The sequence below is a fragment of the Scomber scombrus genome, chromosome 4 (genome assembly GCF_963691925.1).
Source record: "Scomber scombrus chromosome 4, fScoSco1.1, whole genome shotgun sequence".
In the NCBI taxonomy this organism is placed as follows: domain Eukaryota; kingdom Metazoa; phylum Chordata; class Actinopteri; order Scombriformes; family Scombridae; genus Scomber; species Scomber scombrus.
Window position 1 is genome coordinate 15,470,046 of NC_084973.1, and position 17,768 is coordinate 15,487,813.

At 42.1% G+C, this 17,768-nt stretch overlaps 1 protein-coding gene across 1 annotated transcript; it reads right to left on the reverse strand.

Annotated features, from left to right (window-relative positions):
- Positions 1–1,194: 1,194 nt before the first annotated feature.
- On the reverse strand, positions 1,195–16,631 carry pole (polymerase (DNA directed), epsilon). The gene is made up of 47 exons (XM_062417847.1): positions 16,512–16,631; positions 16,337–16,417; positions 16,150–16,194; positions 15,781–15,873; positions 15,322–15,476; positions 15,087–15,231; positions 14,918–14,998; positions 14,723–14,830; positions 14,520–14,630; positions 14,300–14,385; positions 14,093–14,212; positions 13,866–13,998; positions 13,652–13,765; positions 13,342–13,554; positions 13,131–13,238; positions 12,862–12,990; positions 12,674–12,776; positions 12,435–12,581; positions 12,194–12,339; positions 11,827–11,975; positions 11,593–11,685; positions 10,977–11,279; positions 10,642–10,837; positions 10,254–10,468; positions 9,596–9,698; positions 9,421–9,501; positions 9,220–9,342; positions 8,878–9,087; positions 8,487–8,699; positions 8,238–8,381; positions 8,000–8,140; positions 7,744–7,897; positions 7,406–7,512; positions 7,076–7,252; positions 6,734–6,957; positions 6,405–6,625; positions 6,096–6,300; positions 5,799–5,972; positions 5,535–5,660; positions 5,194–5,326; positions 3,571–3,772; positions 3,317–3,448; positions 2,934–3,124; positions 2,603–2,803; positions 2,222–2,347; positions 1,595–1,684; positions 1,195–1,486 (listed from the first exon to the last, which is right to left on the reverse strand). Exons 1-47 carry the CDS (start codon positions 16,629–16,631, stop codon positions 1,370–1,372), a joined length of 6,789 nt encoding a protein of 2,262 aa, XP_062273831.1. The 3' UTR covers positions 1,195–1,369.
- Between the last annotated feature and the right edge of the window lie 1,137 nt (positions 16,632–17,768).

Sequence of the window (17,768 nt, forward strand, 5' to 3'; positions counted from 1 at the left end):
GTCAGAGATAGGCATTCAAATGTACAGAATATAATGACATTTTGACCTCTGCTCTTTAAATCTACATCATAACTAACATAAAATTGCACTTATCATATTTAAATATTCTGATTCATTTTCTTTGTCTTTCAACCTGATATGTTCAGCATAATGAGGGGATGCAGGAAGAACCGGCCAGGAGACGCACAAGAATAGCAATGAGCAGTAATCAAATAACACCGACATTTCCCATAAAATGGTTTCTGTAACAAGATTGTGGGGGAAGTGTGAATCCATCTGGACGCCTGAGAGCAATACAAATGTCAGCGGTGAAAAAAGACTTAATACTCAAGTTTAATGGATCGATATCTGCCATTATGGGTGAAGGAGCACGGTGGACGGCCATATGTCAGTTTGGAAACGGAATGTTTTAGACATGTGAAATTATCTACTGTTATAGAATAAATGTAATGGTGATGTTTCCTTTCACTACTGAGCTCAGAAAGTATTATTAAGATGTACTGACCAAGAGGTTAATTTGAAATGCAACCTTTTCAGTCACAGCTCCTTTATGTGCTCTCATTTCTTCATTCTTCAACCTACTGTACATATATGTGTCAGTGAGAAGCTCTGAGGAGCAAATCTAATTGTGCCTCAGTTCAGAGTCTGAAATGTGATTACTTGTCTGGGAGATTCCCATCAGCAGGCAAAGTGAGTCATCTGTGGAATAATGAGGTTAACTTGATGGAGACGCATGGGTTAAGATCACTTTGATCCAGACTTACTTTTTCTCCGTATTCAGTAACAGTAAAAAACCTCCCACACCAAAGAAAAACAGATAAAATATTATACAGCATGCAATTATGCAACATATCGCACGTGTATATCGACTGAACAAATGAGGGGTGAAGCTGTGAGACACAACACACATTAGCAGCGTGAAGTGGAAACACTGTCAATGTGTGGCTGCGGGTTGATGAGGGTCCCGAGAGAAGATGGCACTCAGGATGTTTATGCTTTTCCTGTGTGGCTGAGCTGAAGTCTTTAATACAGGATTGAATAGGTCACAGCAGAAAAAAACAACAACTGAGCAGTAAAAACATACAAACACAATTAAAACGCCTGGAAAAATATTCATTGACAGTGAAAATCTGAAATTCACACATACATAACTTTAATGACATAATCACAAATTCAAACATATCTACAGCACAAACATTTATCTTCCACAATACCCACAACTCACACAAAGAAACAGATATCATCAAGAGTGATGAACAAGTGCATCACGCTGGTAAATGAGAGTTTCAGCATCAAGTCTTTCCCCAGATTAAAATGAATGAGCAGATGCAGCTGAGGGAGTGCTGGACGTCAGTGGCAGGTGTCACATTTACTTTATGCTGATCTGTGGACTCATGGCAAGGAGCCAGTCAATGGTTTCCTCCAGGAAGCTCATGTTGTAGTGGGACGCTATGTTCCGAAACACTGTGATCTGCTCTGCGAAGCTCTTTAAGAAGGTAGATAAGGAAAAAAAAGGAAAAAAAGTGTAAAAATTCTACTGATCATAGACTTTTATCACTACATAATTTAATGTAATGCATGTAAGAGTAGAAACCTTTGCTGGGAAGGTGAGGTCAAAGTCTCCGGCACATTTGCAGTAGAGGGGCATGTTTGCCTCCTTCACCCCTTTACATTTGTTACACGCCTAAAAGCACACAATGAGAGTTTGGCTGTGATTCAGATTCAGGAGAAAAATGTCTGAAAATGACATAAGGACTGTTAAAAAGCAGGTAGTTTAAGACAGTAAAATCAGGACAAATGCTGCTTTACTGTACACAACCAGGGTCATGATCATTGTTCATTGGGCTGCTTGGCAATAAGGCTTAGTGCACAGTGACAGCAGCATCATATAAAGCATTTTCCTATAAAGTTGAGCTCCTGGGAATTTGTTAGTAATCTTCAATGATTTCTACTGTATTTCAGTTCTTAAGTATTGATGTTCCTTTGAAGAAATCGTTTGAGAAAGTATACCTGCATTGTTAGCTGCGTTATAACAGCTGTAATACTATTAATGATGTTCTTCACTATGAACATCTTTAATAGATTACTTTGTTGATGCTAATGGTACTCAGCTTACCAGTCAAATCACTTTCTTTTCCTTTATAACGAACTGATTCATATTTAAAACTCTTCTTTCGTCAACTAGTTTCTCTTTTGAGTAGACATGAGCATTTGGACTCACCAGGTCCTGCAGAGTGTAGCTCATCAGTTTCTTCTGCAGAGCTTCAACCAAAGCCATCTCCACAGACTCAGTCTCATACTGGGCCTGACAGTTGGAGCAGAACCACTGAGGCAAGACAGATCCATCCTGAAGAGAGGAAAACACACAGTTTACATAAGTAATGGCAGCTTTAAAGGTGTATAATCAGTGCTTACAACGTGTCTATAAAGTCTAGGCTGCTACTAAATTTCTCTCACCCACTCTGCTTTCCTGCAGGCAGACTGTTTAGTTGTTGAAGTTTTGTTATGTAGTCGATTAATCTTAATTTTACATGATAAATTAAAACAGTGTCTCTCTCTCTGTCATCGCCTTACGAGTCAGGCTGTGACATTCAGCTCTTACTTGTGCCACAGATGGGTCCTTGCAGAGGTCGAGGTCACGGCAGAAGTTACAGTGGTTGCAGATGACTTCTGGCAGGATGTAAGAGTTACAGGGATCATGGAACTGAGCGTCCTCCGAGAACTCTCCAACACCCACGAGGCGCAGGAGGTCTCTCTTCAGCTTGTTCACCTGGTTCACAATGTTTGCGTCTAGTGACAGGACCTGAAGAGACCAAAGAGGGAATTGAGAAAATTAAAATCGCTGGTTGATCTGTTGAAAATTATGTGTGTGTGTGTGTGGGGGGGGTTCTGTTATTTTGTTCGGCCAATAATGTGGCAGATAGATTATTTACCTGGCAGACATATTTGATGAACTCCAGTGCTGGGTTGTTAAGCACCAGGTGTGAACCAGGCAGGACGGGAAACATCTCTGAGGGCTGGGTACTCCTCGTACCTGTCACCTTCTTCTGAATTTTTTGTGTGATGTTGAAAAAGTTTTGCGTCAGCTCGTTGGACACATATTCCTGGGAGAAGGAGATCATTCCTGGGGGAGAGAGTTAAAAAAAACATCACATCTGAGACAAAATCTATCTAAACGCAGTTAAAAGCTGTCCATCATAGGTTTAAATGTAATAGATACTAGCTGGCAGTGACTCTAATGAGTGTAATGTGAAGTTCTTACAAAACACAAGGGAAGTCTTAAATAACTGAAGCAGCTTTCTAAACAGCATCTTACCAGGAAGAGCACTCAAGTCTCCTACTGCCTGCTGGGATGCCTGGCTGCCTCCACGCCTCTTGATGGGCGTTGCTCCAGGAGTGTTGCGTCGCAGCTCCTCTTTCATGCTGTGGTACACCGCTGCAATATAAGCTGGGGAGGAAAAAGCAGGATGGTAGAGAGAAAAATAATGAGGAGAGAAAACATCTATGGTGTGTACGTCTATCGGAAAACTCAAATGCAGCGTTTAAGAATAAAAAGTCAGTCACATTTACCTGAGACAATCATGAGGAAGTAGTTCTGACAAGAGGCGGTTTGAGGCAGATACTGCATGATGTTCCAGTTGCTTTCAATCAGCTCCTCCACCTCGTCCGTCTCTCCATCATCTTCCTCAACGTTGGCTTCATCCTCATCTTCATCCTCACTGCCGTCCTCGCCTCCTTCCTCTCTGTTTTCTTTCTTCTGTTTGGCTCCATCCTGAAAAAACACATGAAGGTGGGAATAAGCTTTATATTGAGCTTAGTTAATAATCCCCTGTAGACACACTTCAATATTTATCTAAATTAAAGCTGCGAGCAGCGTTGGGCGGGACCTCGCCCCCTTGCGCACGTCGGGCCGCGGCGAAGCGGAAAGGTTTCCGTCGGGTGCATTTAGACGCATTCAGACCCGGGCATTTATCGGACACTGCAATAAGTAGATACACGTTACCGACACAATCTCTCTCTCTGTCTGTGTAGACATTTAGACTGAGCAACTGAAATGAACTGCCACTTTGATGAGTCAAACAGGAGAGGAACTTATTTCCAGTGAAACCTGTAGATATGATTGTAGTTCATGCTCATGTAATTTGTGTTTGATCTAGACTTAGACAGCAATGTCAGTGAAATAGTTGACAGACTGCACAGATATCTAAAATCATAATAATACAGTCAATAAACTTGAACTAGAATCAAAAAACTTCCTTATCAGGTATCATGACAAGTTTTCTCCACTGGGTGGCACACTAAGACCACAAATGAACCTGGCTCAGCCAACACACAGTCGTTGCCATGGTAGTTAACGACTGGAGCGCATGGGGACAGGGCATGGGCAGACAGCAGGCAGAGTGCAGTTTGAATGGGAGAGGAACAGGGTGCACATGTCGGGCCACAGATCAAAAAGTATAAAACATAGCCAGACCAAATTACACACGTCTATAGATGAGACTTGTGGCTACATTTTGACGTTTGAATGGAGTCTGTAACTGAAAGTATGCAGGAATAATATATATATTTTGAAAAGCCTGAAAAATCGTTGAAAATCCCACATGTAATGGCAAATTGTGCACTTCCTGTTGGATTTAGGTCAGGGGTGTCAGCGCATGATTTTTAGGTCTTGATAAGACAAACAATTGAGTTTTGGTTTGATCTTTCTACGACATTCCTATCAGGCGTAGTGGCCGTTTTACTGTTTCTAGGTGGCGCTAGAGAGTTCGACGTTGTTTGTTTTTCCATTTTATCGAATTTTTCGCCAGACCTGATGTGCGTTCCGAATTTGGTGAGTTTTGGAGCAGGTTTAGGGGGTCAAATTAAGGCGCAAAGTGTCGATAGAATAAAAAAAAAAAAACGGTACAAATTCAATAGGGTCCTTGCCTCCAGGCAAGGGCGGGACTCCTCTGGAGTCCTCGCCCTCTTGCCTTTCGGCTCGGTCCCTAAAAAAAAAAAAAACGATACAAATTCAATAGGGTCCTTGCCTCCAGGCTCTTGGCTCTTGCCTTTCGGCTCGGTCCCTAAAAAAAAAAAACGGTGCAAATTCAATAGGGTCCTTGCCTCCAGGCAAGGGCAGGACTCCTCTGGAGTCCTTGCCCTCTTGCCTTTCGGCTCGGTTCCTAATAAGGCAGACGTTGCATTTTGAAGTACCTCTCCATACAAGACGCTGGAAGGCAGTCTGCCCTTCACACCGCCATAGTTGGCCAGATCCATCCATAGCATAAACTCCCAGCATCGGGAGAAGGAGATGGACAAAGAGTGGAAGATTTCTCTGGAGTGTATGCTAGAGGAGAAACAGTTAGGGAGGTGATTTATTTTTTAGGTTTTGGGTAAACATACATTGTGAAACATACAGTAAGATATTACAATATTATGGACAACTAGTAAGATATTTACTAGTAAGATATTTACTAGTAAGAGCAGAATTTTCGTGATACTTTGCAAGGATTTATATTCACTCTACAGAGACACGCAGAGGGTGAATGTCTAACCTGTTGGTGATGTATTCTACGTAGCCAATGGCATCATCTATCCTCCGTTTTTTAGTACACAAGATGATCCTGTTGAAGTTTCCGTAAACCACAGTGGAGCCGAGACGTTTAAACTCTGCAACCAACCTGCCAGCAGAGTGAGAAAAAGATTAATGAAGGACATTGTCAAATTTCTCCATGGGAATCATATATCAGTGACATTTGAACCAAGGATAAAAGAGTTTGATAACTTTTGCCATGAATCTAAAATAGCTGTTGACTCACTGGAGGAAGACCTTCTTCATCATGTTGTGCAGGGTACGGTGCAATGCAGGGTCATAGAGCAGAGAGCTGGGGGAGCGCAGCCAGCGGTAGAAGTGCATCACCTGGTTGTCTGCGTACACATTGTGGTACTGTGTAATCTCCCTAACCCAGCCCACTACCATGCTCTTCAAGATCCTGCTCATACAGCAAAACACAGAAGATAATGACATGAATAAAGTATAAACACTGTTAAAAGCCTGCATTGATAGACTGCACATGCATGAGGATTCATATTGTTATGTGAAAATGTTTACAAACCTGAAGGTGTTGGAGCAGAGAGCGGTCTCATCGTAGCTGGCAAGAGAGCTGGCTCCTTGGTTTCCTGACATCATGTCCTCCAAAGACGCCTGCTGGATCACGTCAAAACTGACCCCCATACTGGATCCACCCTCCATGTCATTGACATGCTGCGACTGGAGGATGGTGTTCACCGCCAGGCTCTGCACGTCCAGCTCCACACACACTGAGAGAAAAACAAAAACACAAACATTTGTTCTATGATGTTTTGCTTTACCTGTTCTTGGACACAATTTATATTATATATCTGGTGTGTGTGTGCTTGTTTACCTGTAGAATAGCATCCTTGAGCGTTGATTTCCACAGAGCACCTGTCATCACTTTCCATGACCAGACGGCTGTCATCCGCCTCCTTTCCCCCGAGGTCTGGCCTGGCTGTGGGTGAAAGCCACAGCAGGTGGTTGTGTTTCCGCAGATGTCTTGCCAGGAACAAGTCTGAGCCAAAGATGGACACATCCTGAGGCAGGTTACCCACAGGTAAGTGGTAATACCTGAAAGCAAATGAAATTATATCACTTTCAAATGACAACAGCAATAAAGAGCATGTCCGTAGAGGTCCATGACTGATTAAAATACAAAGAATAAACAGAGTAGTGTACCTGGCCATGTCGAAAGCCTGTGACAGGCAGCTGTCCAGGTTGAGGTAGTGGCGGACCATGCGTCGGGCACCATGGCGTTGCCAGTCCAGCACATTATAACTGATTTCATCGATCACGTGCACTGGAACGACAGGGAACTCCTCAAGCACTGGCATACCCGCTGCCAATCGCCGCAACTCCCAGTTAGACTGCACTGCGATGAGGGTCGGCCCACGACGCTCCTCCTGTAAACAAAGAAAAGCAAACAGTGTATTATACACAATAAATTTAGTAACATTAACCTAATTAAAAATGTCTATGTATATAATTATTAGAAGGTAATTAAGTGTTTGGTTTTTTTACCTTATAGTTTAGCAGTATGCGTTGAAGTGCGCGGTAGATAGCCTTCACGTCGTTTTCAGCCCGAACCTCAAAGTTGTGTTTCTCTGGAGGCAGCAGCTCCTCTGTCATCTTCTCCAGGAGAGCAGTGCGCTCAGCTGTGTAGAGGTTACTCAGGTTGGGCATCTGGTTGCTTCGAACCTTCAGGGACAAAATAAAGACAGACCATGAGCAGCATATTCATAGTGTATTGTCTACTCGGTTCAGTTATGCTTTTATTTGCTGTTTAATTAACATTTAAAGCAAACACCAACAGCATGGTATTGGAAGAAATAAAAGACAGATTGCTCTTACTGTGTCCAAGACAAAGATGCTGGCTTTACGCTGTGAGGGGATGAAAAGGCCAAACAAAGCCTTGTGACCCTGGCTGTGATGGTACAGGTACATGTGGCGAACACTCCCTGAGAAGAAAACAAACAAAATATGGTGATAACACATCTACCGTCAAATAATTACATTCACATCCAGCATCCATTTCATGAAATCTACCTGTGCTACAGGTCTTCAAACCATTAAGTCAGAGGAAAGGCTGATGGTTTAAACAGTCCATTCAGCACAAAACAAACCAATAATCTTTGTAGGACAATATTTGAATTCAAACTAATATAACCAGGGTGTGCCACAGGTCCTACCAGGCTCCAGGTAGCTGAACTGGGCTAGAGATCTCATTTCTAGATGCTCCAAGTCAAAGGTGTCAGCCTCCCTGCCAGCTAGGTCCCTCACGACGTGCTTATTGACCATACACACACATCCAAGCTGCACCAGTGCACGAAACAGCAAAGGGACCTGAGGGAGTGAGGACGAGAAGTTTACAGAACCACTGCTTTCTGTTCACAATTGTGCACTTTAGTATAATTAATACACATTATGTTTCAGTTATAAAGATACCTGTGTTTCATAAACTCCTTCGATGTCTGGCGCAGAGAGGTCAGCATTGATCTCATTAATGTGCTCCTGGTACATGTCCTCTGGTACACAGTATTCATACAGGTAGTACACCATGTTGGAGCGAGGCAGCATGCGGTTCACCTGAAGCCAAATCATTTGTTAACCAAATTAATTTGAACTATTTGTGACAACGCATGCTTACCAATCATTTAGAGTGACAGCAATTCAGTTTTTGTACCTTTTTGTACGTGGCTCCCTCCTCCTGTTTTGGGACTTTCTGATTGACGTAGAAGACACGAGGGATGTTGAGCTTCATGCAGTGGAGGTCATTTCCAATCACAGCCCACAACTTGTACAAACCGGGGTGACTAGTTTCTGCAATCTGTGAGGCAGCAAACATCACATTAGACATTTATTCATTTTCAAGCATACAATATTTAAGACTTTTCTTTTGGTGATGGTGATGATGAAATTGTTTTTGCTCTACCTGCACAATTTGCCAAGGCATGTCCAGGATGCTGCGAGCTGTTCTGCGGAGGAAGCTTCCCAGGCCGGTGGTCGGGCCGTCTCTGATTACTCCTCCACCTACAGGTTGGGCTTCTCCGTCCAACAGCCTCCTCCTCTTCTTCCTCTCCTTCCTCTGCCTGAGTTGCAGCTCCCACTTTTTCTTGTGGTAACGCAGCCACACCAGTCGCTCCTCCTGTGTACAGACAGTTATTAAAACTAGATTTAATAACTTGTTTTTGAATGAATTCTTGGTGAATGCTGAAAAGAATTATTAAAAAATGCTTCAATGCGTTTAAATATTTAGGTGTGTTATTAATTAATGGACTGACCAAAACTTGAGGCAGTTGTTTGTGTTATTGCTGCTTGCCTACCTTTGTTTTTCCCATGGGAGGGGGTGGTCCCAGGATCTCCCTCCAGGACTGGGTGAGCTCCACATCCTGAGACTCCACCTGGCTGTCCCCTCCCTGAGAAGCTCGCTTCCTCTTGGTGCTGATGAGGATGGCCGGCTGCAGAGGTCTAGCTGGCATCCCAAAGTCCTCGATGTCAGCAGTCTGACCTCCCTCGAGAGGCTGATGAGCCACCTGGAAGAGAAGAAGCCATTAAAGAAAAAAACAAACAATACAGCATAACCATGGAGATGCTTTTTGTTAAACAGAGAAACTTAAATCGAAATATTTTCATCAAGCATGATGTCTTACTAAGGTAAACCCTACCTGTCTCTTGCCCTCACTGGTGAACAGCTCACTGATTTTCTTTTGCTTGTAGATGTCATTTTTCTCCAGGAGTTTCTTATGAAGCCAGTCGGGATGTCTCACTCTGGGTACTGGATTCTTTACCTGATGACAGACAGACATAATTTAAAAAGTATCTGTGTGTAAACTTAGAATAGAGTGATAGACTGATGAAATGTTTACCTGTTGAAGAGCTGCAGGGATGGTGATGATTTTCTGGATGGCACTACCCAACCTCTCTATGTAATAACCCCAATCCAGGATCTGTGAGGGCCCGACACAGATATGTAAGTTGGAGTAAATTCACAAATGCGAAGGCTCATGCCCACGTGTATAAAATGTTAATCTGAACACTTACGGTACGGATGTCCAACTCGTGCAGACTGGGCATCTTCAACCACTTACGAAGGAAATGTTTCTTCACACTGGGCTCTGCTTGGAAGATGGCCAGAGGAATGGCTCTGATGGGAGAGACCCAACAATCACTCAGTGTCACACTTAAGACTTTTATTTTAGGGAGTGTTACAAAGTGCTTGTTCAACATCGGGAAAATTACTCCAGAAATAATTTCTAATGCAAGCAAAACGATCATGAGTTGACAGCACGTTTTGATGACTGCCACTTTCTGACATTTTGTGGCTTTATTGGACAGCTCACAGTGTAGGCAGGAGATAAAGAAGAGAGTGGTGAATAAGAAACTTAAGCAGAGAAACTTTTCTACTGATCTTTATTCTCTCTCACACCTGTCCTGTCTCACCTTGCACTTTCTAATACTGCTTGGGTTTCATACGGAGGGGCAAATGTAAATGGCTATGTATGAATATTTTAGAATTTCTTTAAACTCAATTTCATGGTTGAGCTGTGAAGTGAATAAACAAATAGCTTCAGACTTCAGTCCTCAGGTAGGAATTTGTCATTCACAGGTGTGTGAAATGAAAGTGCATGTGCATGTTGTACTCTGCTGGCAAGGACTGCCCCAGAGTCACAAATGTTTATTTTGAGATACACTGACCCACCTCTCTGTGACAGGAGAACCCTCAGGTTTTCGGGAGATGACATAGCGACAGCTCAGACCAGCGTCTTTCACCATTTGGTCTCCCAGGAACTCAGCCAGTCTTTTAGCTGTGCTGATGGAAGTGGACTTCTGCTCTCCGTAATCCTCCAGCCTTTTGGACATTGAACGATTCTCTGAAATCAGCTCAAACAGCTCTGCATCTGGCATGTTGGCAGCCTAGAAAAATCAGAGATATAAATCAGCTTTTGGTGATGAGGACAAAGACTTGAGCCAACTTTTCTCTCTGAAAACAATACTGCAATTATTATCTTGTTGAAGTTACACAAAACAATGCTGAAGCATGATGTAAAGGTATTAAAACAATATCAGTTGATGAAGTTTTCTTTTACCTTACTGTATAGCACATCCAGCCAGTAGTCGGCCACTTTGGACACAGAGGCATAGACCTCCTCCAGAGTGGTACCTTTGAGGAAAGCCTCAAACACAGATGACTGGAAAATCTTAATGAGCTGGAGCTCTCCTCTTCTCTTCACTTCAAAACCCTTCAACTCAGCCAGAGAGCCATCTTCATTAAACACAGCGTACCTAAGATGAAGAGAAAAACCTTGAAATCATCATCATAAGCACTGCACATTTTAAAACCAACCTCACCAGGGAACACTATATAGTACCTTAAAAGAAATAAATGAATACAAATTAATATCAAATTCCACTTCAGCCATACCTTTTCTTCAGCTTCTTCCCTTCTTCTTTAGATGCTGGCAGAATCATGGCCAGGTATGGTCCGTCCACCTCGAAGAAGATGCTGTTCTCTGACCTGGTGTTGTAAGTGAGTGACGCAGGGTCGACCAGCTCATGGTACTGATCGTTGGTGAATCCCTCCTTCACCAAGATGTTCAGCATGGCACCTGGGTAGGAGATGGTCACTTTGGGCTTTTTTTCGTTACTGGTTTTCATGACAAAGTTCTCAGGGAAGGTGTTTGGGAGGACACACCAGATACCATCAGTGTCCAACTCAAGGGGCCTCCTGAATGAGCAAAAAAAGTAGATGTGAAAAAGGAAATTCATTGAATTATTTTTCAGTTTACTGTTGAGCTGTTCAAAGCTTTATCTACTAGTAAACTGCATGGATCAGAAAAAATAGTCAGAAAAAAACAATACTGGAGGAGCTGGACTCAAGCCTACATGCTGCAAGGATCTGCTGATAAAGCATTGTTTAACAAGGCAGCAAACCCCTTCCAGCTGTGTCTTTGCTGAGCTGGAGCTGACCCTGCATTCTTACTTACATTACCCTGAAGTAATATCTTTAATTATGTAACACATTATGCGCATACGCTCACCCTATTTGTTCGATGAGCTCTCTGGCCTGAGTGATAATGTTGGCTCCAGTGTAGCACACGATGCCAGCCATCTCCATGGAGTACCAGCGCGCCCTGATGGAAACACAAAGACAGCACAGACAACATCAGGTCTGCCGCTTCGCACCGGGTATCACTCAGCAGTGGAGAGATTATAAAACAGTGGATGTAAGATGATAGTGGATGAAATATCTCCTTATGAAATCTGACTCCTACCCTTTCCTCATGACGTAGCCATAGAAAGAGTTGAGAATACACTTGTGAGCCAGCTGAAGAGACTCATACAGGATCTCCATGTTCTTGCAGCGCTTCACCTCGGCAGCATCTCCACTTTCGTGAGCTGCTGACAGTTTCTTCTTCCACACCTTTCACAATATGAAAACAATCGTTTGAAGAATCCACTTTTGCTGAACCAAAGGACACTATTTCAATTTCAAAGTGTATTCAGTAAACGGAGACATTGTGTTTAATGGCTGAATGTTTTAAATTCTACAGAAAAAACAATTCCAGGTCCTACTTTATAAATTACAAATAGCATTTAAATATGAGTTGCTTTTCATTACAATCAATACTGAAAAGATACCTTGTGCAATCCTTTGAAGTCATAACGCCGATCTCTGAAAGCTCTCACAGTGTCAACATAAAAGGAGTTTTCTCTTTGGCAGATGGTAGTGACTCGCTCCTCCAGTCTGGTGACGTGAGTCTTCTTATAGGCTCTTTTACAATAATCTGAGACAAAGACGACAAGTGTCAAGATGAGTTTTGACAAACAGTGAATCAATACAAGGAACCAACTGAGTAAAGGCTGGACAAAAAGGAAGCACCTGCCAAACGCTTTTTCTCATGCTTGGCCTGCTCCTCCCTATTGAGGGTGTGGAAGGCCCGAGGTGGACCGTTGGGGAAAAAGGGCGGAAACTTCTCGGATTCGAGTTGCTGCTGGATGCGGTGGAACTCACTGCGGCTGGCAGGCACTGCAGATTGAGGGGGAAAATCTCTCTTAGCTCCACATATCTTTGTCTTTGCCATATCCAGAAACAACACAGGATATACAACACCGACTTACTGATTTCTCCTCTCCACTGCCAGGCCATCCTCCTCTGACACGTGGCACCAGGCTTGTTGAAATCACAGGCTGCACAGGTGGCTTCGTCTACCATGGCAGATGGCTAGAGTACAGATTCCAAAATAAAGTGTTGATTTTCATGCATTTCTGTATCTTCTACCTACGTCCAGGCATTTTTTTCTTTTTACCTGCAGGCGGTTGGTTAGGATGATATTGGGGTACATCGCCCCGACATCCAGATGGTAAATGAGGGGGCATTCGATCCTGTTTGGGACCTCCTTCAGAGAAGTCAGCTTCTGTTTGATCTCATCGCAGACCTGAAAAACATACCAAAGCATTTTACGACTTCAAGCTGAAAAGGGCCTGGAAAAAGATGGGCTTTGTAAAAATGATATCACAAATTGGAGGCAGAATAAAAAAAGAAACACACCAAGAAAAAAAAAAAATAAATCAGCACCTCATTAAAGTTGGTGACTTGCTCCAAGGGGATTTTCTCCTCTTCCTCAATGGCGTGACGCATTGTTCTCTCAACTCTTTGAAACAGGAAGTCAAATGCAGCTGGGTTCTGTCAACAAACCAGATGCTACTGTCACGCTCAAAAACACAAAAAAAGTATAGAAACAAAGAATGAAGAGAGTAAAGAGTATGCCTGTGAGAACGGATTGTACCATTTTGAAACGGCAGGGGATGTCACTGCGGAACACGCCGGACTCCAGTGCCTCCACATGGCCGCCCACGTAGGTCTCAGAGTCCATGACATGGCCGTCGTCTGTCAGCTTGTTGAAGACCTGCTCCTGCTTGTTGGGGAAAATGATGTTGGCATGGAAGGCCTGCACCATGAGCAAAGCTTCACACAGAGTCCCAGAACCCTTACGCAGCACCTGGTATCAGAGGGAAACATGAACCGTACAAAATCAGACATCAGAAATTAAAATGTTTGTAACATTTGTCTTTTAAACGTGCACACAATACACAAACCTCATCAGGCTCCATAGGGATGATGGTGCACAGAGCAAAGATGAAGGGGTGAACGTATTTCAGGTAGAGGTAATATGTGGCCACAGCATCTGACACAGAGTAGGTGGCTAAAGTCTGACAGAAGAAGACAGAAGACAGAAAGTCAACGAAACTGCATTCACACCATTTCAATTCTACTTCACGTGAGCTGAGCACAAGGAAGTCACTTCTGTACCTGTGGTTCCTCTGTTGCCATGCGGCACATCTCCTCTGGGTCCAGCTCCACAGGGTCGTAGCCCAGTTTAGCCTTAGCTGCTGCCTTTAGATTATGACTCCCCACTGGTAGGTAACTGTCTCTCTTTACCCATCTGACAAAGAGGAACAACAAATTAATTAATTAATTAATCGACCCTAACTCATAAGTATAAAATATCATTTAAACAGTGTCAGAGGTGTGCGAACCTATAACAGTCCATGTGGATGGCCTGACTGGACTTGTACTCTCCCTGGCTATCCTTCTGGAAACCGATCTCCTTGTACATGCTAAGTCCATGGAGGGCAGCTCGCGTCTCAACAAAAGGCCTAAAAAAAATGGGGGAAAAAAAATAAATTATAGTATATGAGTAATAAATAAAATCATTTTGAAGAAACTGGAAAATAATAACCCACCAATCAAAGAAGTCTCCATTGTAGGTTACAAAGATGTTGGGCTTTGTTTCGTGAATGTGATCAAACCACCTCTGAAGAAGAGCCGCCTGCAGCCAAAGTCAGATTACAGCATGTTATTACATTGAAGCAACTGATTGTTACATATATATAGTGAAAATATTCAGAAGTGCTTTCATTGTCAATTAAGCTGCAGTATATCTACTACAACCCAGCAACACACCTCATCATCTTCATTGAAAATAGTGAAAGGCCCTTCATATTCAGGTTTGGGAGTGAACTCAAAATCCTCAATGTCCTCAGAGACGATTTCTCTGTTTGTAATTAGAAACCCCTTTAAAAAGGAGACACAAGTTAAGTTAAACTGACACACACACAACAATTAAAAGAATAATACATAACAAACGTGAAGGAAATAAAACTCACCTGTCCATCGATCATGTAGGACATCATCATGATCTGGTCGCTCTCTGCATCTGGGAATTTCAATGGAAGTTTGGTGGTCTCAATGTCAAAAGCCAAAACAACAGGGTCCTAAAAAGAATGAGAAATTATGTTTTACAGAAGTCATCAGAAAAGACAAATGCTTTAAGATGACCAAATAAAACAAAATCCTCGTACTGGTCGCTCCACAAGATCATCTCTCCGAACAATCTCTGGTGGGAAGGCGCTGCCTCTGTATCGGACATTGTACCAGTGAGCCTGAGATAAAACGACAATGAAGATTAGAAGAAGGAGCACACATGTCTGTGTCATATAAGCGTTGGGACAAAAGAAAATAGATCTTTACCACGTGGATCTTCAGGTCGATGGACAGGCGCACATGGTAGGGCACGTCATACTCTCTCATGTCCACTATGTTGTCTAACTGGTCGGAAATACTCTTTAACATTGCATCTTCATCTGCTGACGCTACGTTGCCACCTGATAAGGCACTGCAACACAGAGGGTGTCAAGAGGTCAATACAAAAAGGAAGCAACACAAGAAATCAGGCTGTAAATGCACATTGTTATTGTGTTTTTACCTTGATAACATTGAGGTGTAGGCGTCGTTGGACTGCTCCCTCTCTCTGTTCTTGCGCACTGCCGGGGAAATCTCACGCTTGACTTTGATGAGGTCATCCACGGTGTTGAATGACAGCTTAATGTAGTTTCTCTTCAGTCCGACCAGGTGGTTTGGCTGAGGAGAACAGACCAGCTTAGTTCAGCATGTTTGTGAGGTTGTGGGCCCTCATATCAACCAAACATATTATATAAAACAATAATAGAGCTGCAACAATAAGTCAATCAACCAATTAGAAAATGAATTGCCAACTATTCTAAATTCAAATTAATCAGTTTAAGTCTTTTAATCATTTAAAAAATGAATATAATAGTTAGTTGCAGCCCTACTTAACACATCATGTACCATTACAATACAGTAAAATTTGGCTACACACTTTAAAGCTAGACATAGAAAAATAATAAAAACACTCTGATCTCACCAGGTCCAGGTCTTCTTTCGGGAGAGTTTCAAGCTTTGAAACCTTTCCTTGGAACTTCTTTGACAAATATGAGATAACTTCTCTCTCACAGTTCTGTAATAAAGTACAGGTCCTCTTTAAATAAGCATTCATGCACGCTCACATTGCACATCAACCAAATGTATAACTTGAACTTGCCACAAATTTCTCTTCTTTCCTATTGTCTTTCTCTGACGAGTGGACTAATACTTAAATGCAGTGGCTGTTTTTTGTATTATATCAGTCTTGTTATGTATGTTGTTACATGGCTTAGGTGCTGTCATGATGTTTTTGTTGGTTTGTTTTCATGTGTGAAAGGAATTAAAGAAAACTAAACAAACTTAGACTTACCTTTTTAGTGGCAATATAAAAATACGGCTTGTATGGGAGAGCCACCTGCAGGCAGAATAAATATCAGGAGGAATATGTTAAGGCTTTAACACAGACATAATGATATGATTATTACTCTACACAGAGGGCTGAGTGTGTTATAACGCCGGTAAACAGATTGCATCAGTTGCTTTTTTCTCAAACACACCTTAAACCTGCTGCCATCCTCCTGAATGAAATAATAGTCCACAGCACTAATCATCCTTTTGTCTTCATCCAGGATCTCAGTCTGGAAGTGCAAAAAAGAGCACATTTATTATCATATCTAAGTAAGAACTAAAAAAACCCACCCCACCAATACATTAAACACTGTGTTGACCTACAGGATGCATGTTGATCAGCCAGCCGGTTTTCTCCCCCGGCTCCTTCATCCTGTCGAAGCTGAAGCGTGAGTCCATCTCGTCGGTGAACTGGCTGCGCTCCAGCCTCTTGAGGGCCGACATGGAGGAGCCATCGTCCCTAAATTCAAACACACACAATAGTTACAGTATATTTGACTTTCTTCCTGTCACCTGCTCATTTCATGTCAGCGTTAACATTATATTTCAGCTATCTTTAAGCGACTGTCTGAGGTGTAATTACTCACTGGTTTTCCTGATCTCCTGCACTTTGTCCCCGGTCAGATCTGTACCTTCCACTGTTTTGTAAAACCATTTTCTGTCTGTAGTCGGCCCACAGAGCGGTAAAAGACGAACACCTGGTCTTGTTTTTAGTTAAGTCTGTGAAAAACGCCGCATTTGAAATCAATTTTTAAGCTCCTTTAATCGTTTCTGCTCTCTCCTCTTCTGACACTCACACGGCTTGTTTTCTTATTTTGGCGCGCTCCTGTAGTTGCCGCGAGAGGAGGAAGAACGAAGATCGTTTATTAAAACTAAAGATGAATCACTCGAACCTAAAATTCTGTCTGTGGGGGCGTTATAAGTCTTATTTGTTTATTTACTTATTTATTTATTATTACTATGGTCCTCGTCTCTAGAACAGCCCCCCTGAAGACTTGAGGGCAGCAGAGAGTGTTGATATTTTAAAAGCAAACGTACTTACTTACTCTTTACTCTTTTATTATTTTATTTTCCTCTTATCTTTTTTCCTTTTAATACCCCTCCTAACATTTCTAGTTTTACCCACTATATTCAATAGTGGTTTTATTTTATCATTTCTTTATTATATGCTTTTAAGATATTTTTTATTAATCTATTATTACCTTTATTTGGGTATTCTTAATTTTTACATTTTTATCCTACCTCTGGTGTTTCCTCACTGCAGATTCATGAGAGGTATGACAGCATTTCCTCAGTTCCTGTTTTTATTGATTTGTTTCTGTTTGTCGGTTTTTTGGCTGTTTGGTTTCAGTTTTTTTGACTATGTAAAGCACTTTGTGTTTCATTAAGATATTTGAAAAGTGCTATACAAATACATTTTGATTGATTGATTGATTGATTGATTGATAAATAAATAAAGGGCTCAGGACTTGCTTTATTCGTCTCATAAGGGACAATTTGAGGCAAGAAAGTTTCCAAATAAGGACTCAATACAACTACACATAAAAGAAAGAAACATACAAATATGACAACATTAGAAAC

What these genes read in the sequence shown, in the direction of transcription:
- pole (XM_062417847.1), bottom strand. Translation starts at nt 16,631, where the DNA reads ATGTCGGCCCTCAAGAGGCTGGAGCGCAGCCAGTTCACCGACGAGATG. An exon ending in TGAGAAAAAGCGTTTGGCAG is followed by an intron (nt 12,340 to 12,434) that starts GTGCTTCCTTTT and finishes TCTTTGTCTCAG; the next exon opens with ATTATTGTAAAAGAGCCTAT. An exon ending in ACCTCACCTTCCCAGCAAAG is followed by an intron (nt 1,487 to 1,594) that starts GTTTCTACTCTT and finishes ACCTTCTTAAAG; the next exon opens with AGCTTCGCAGAGCAGATCAC.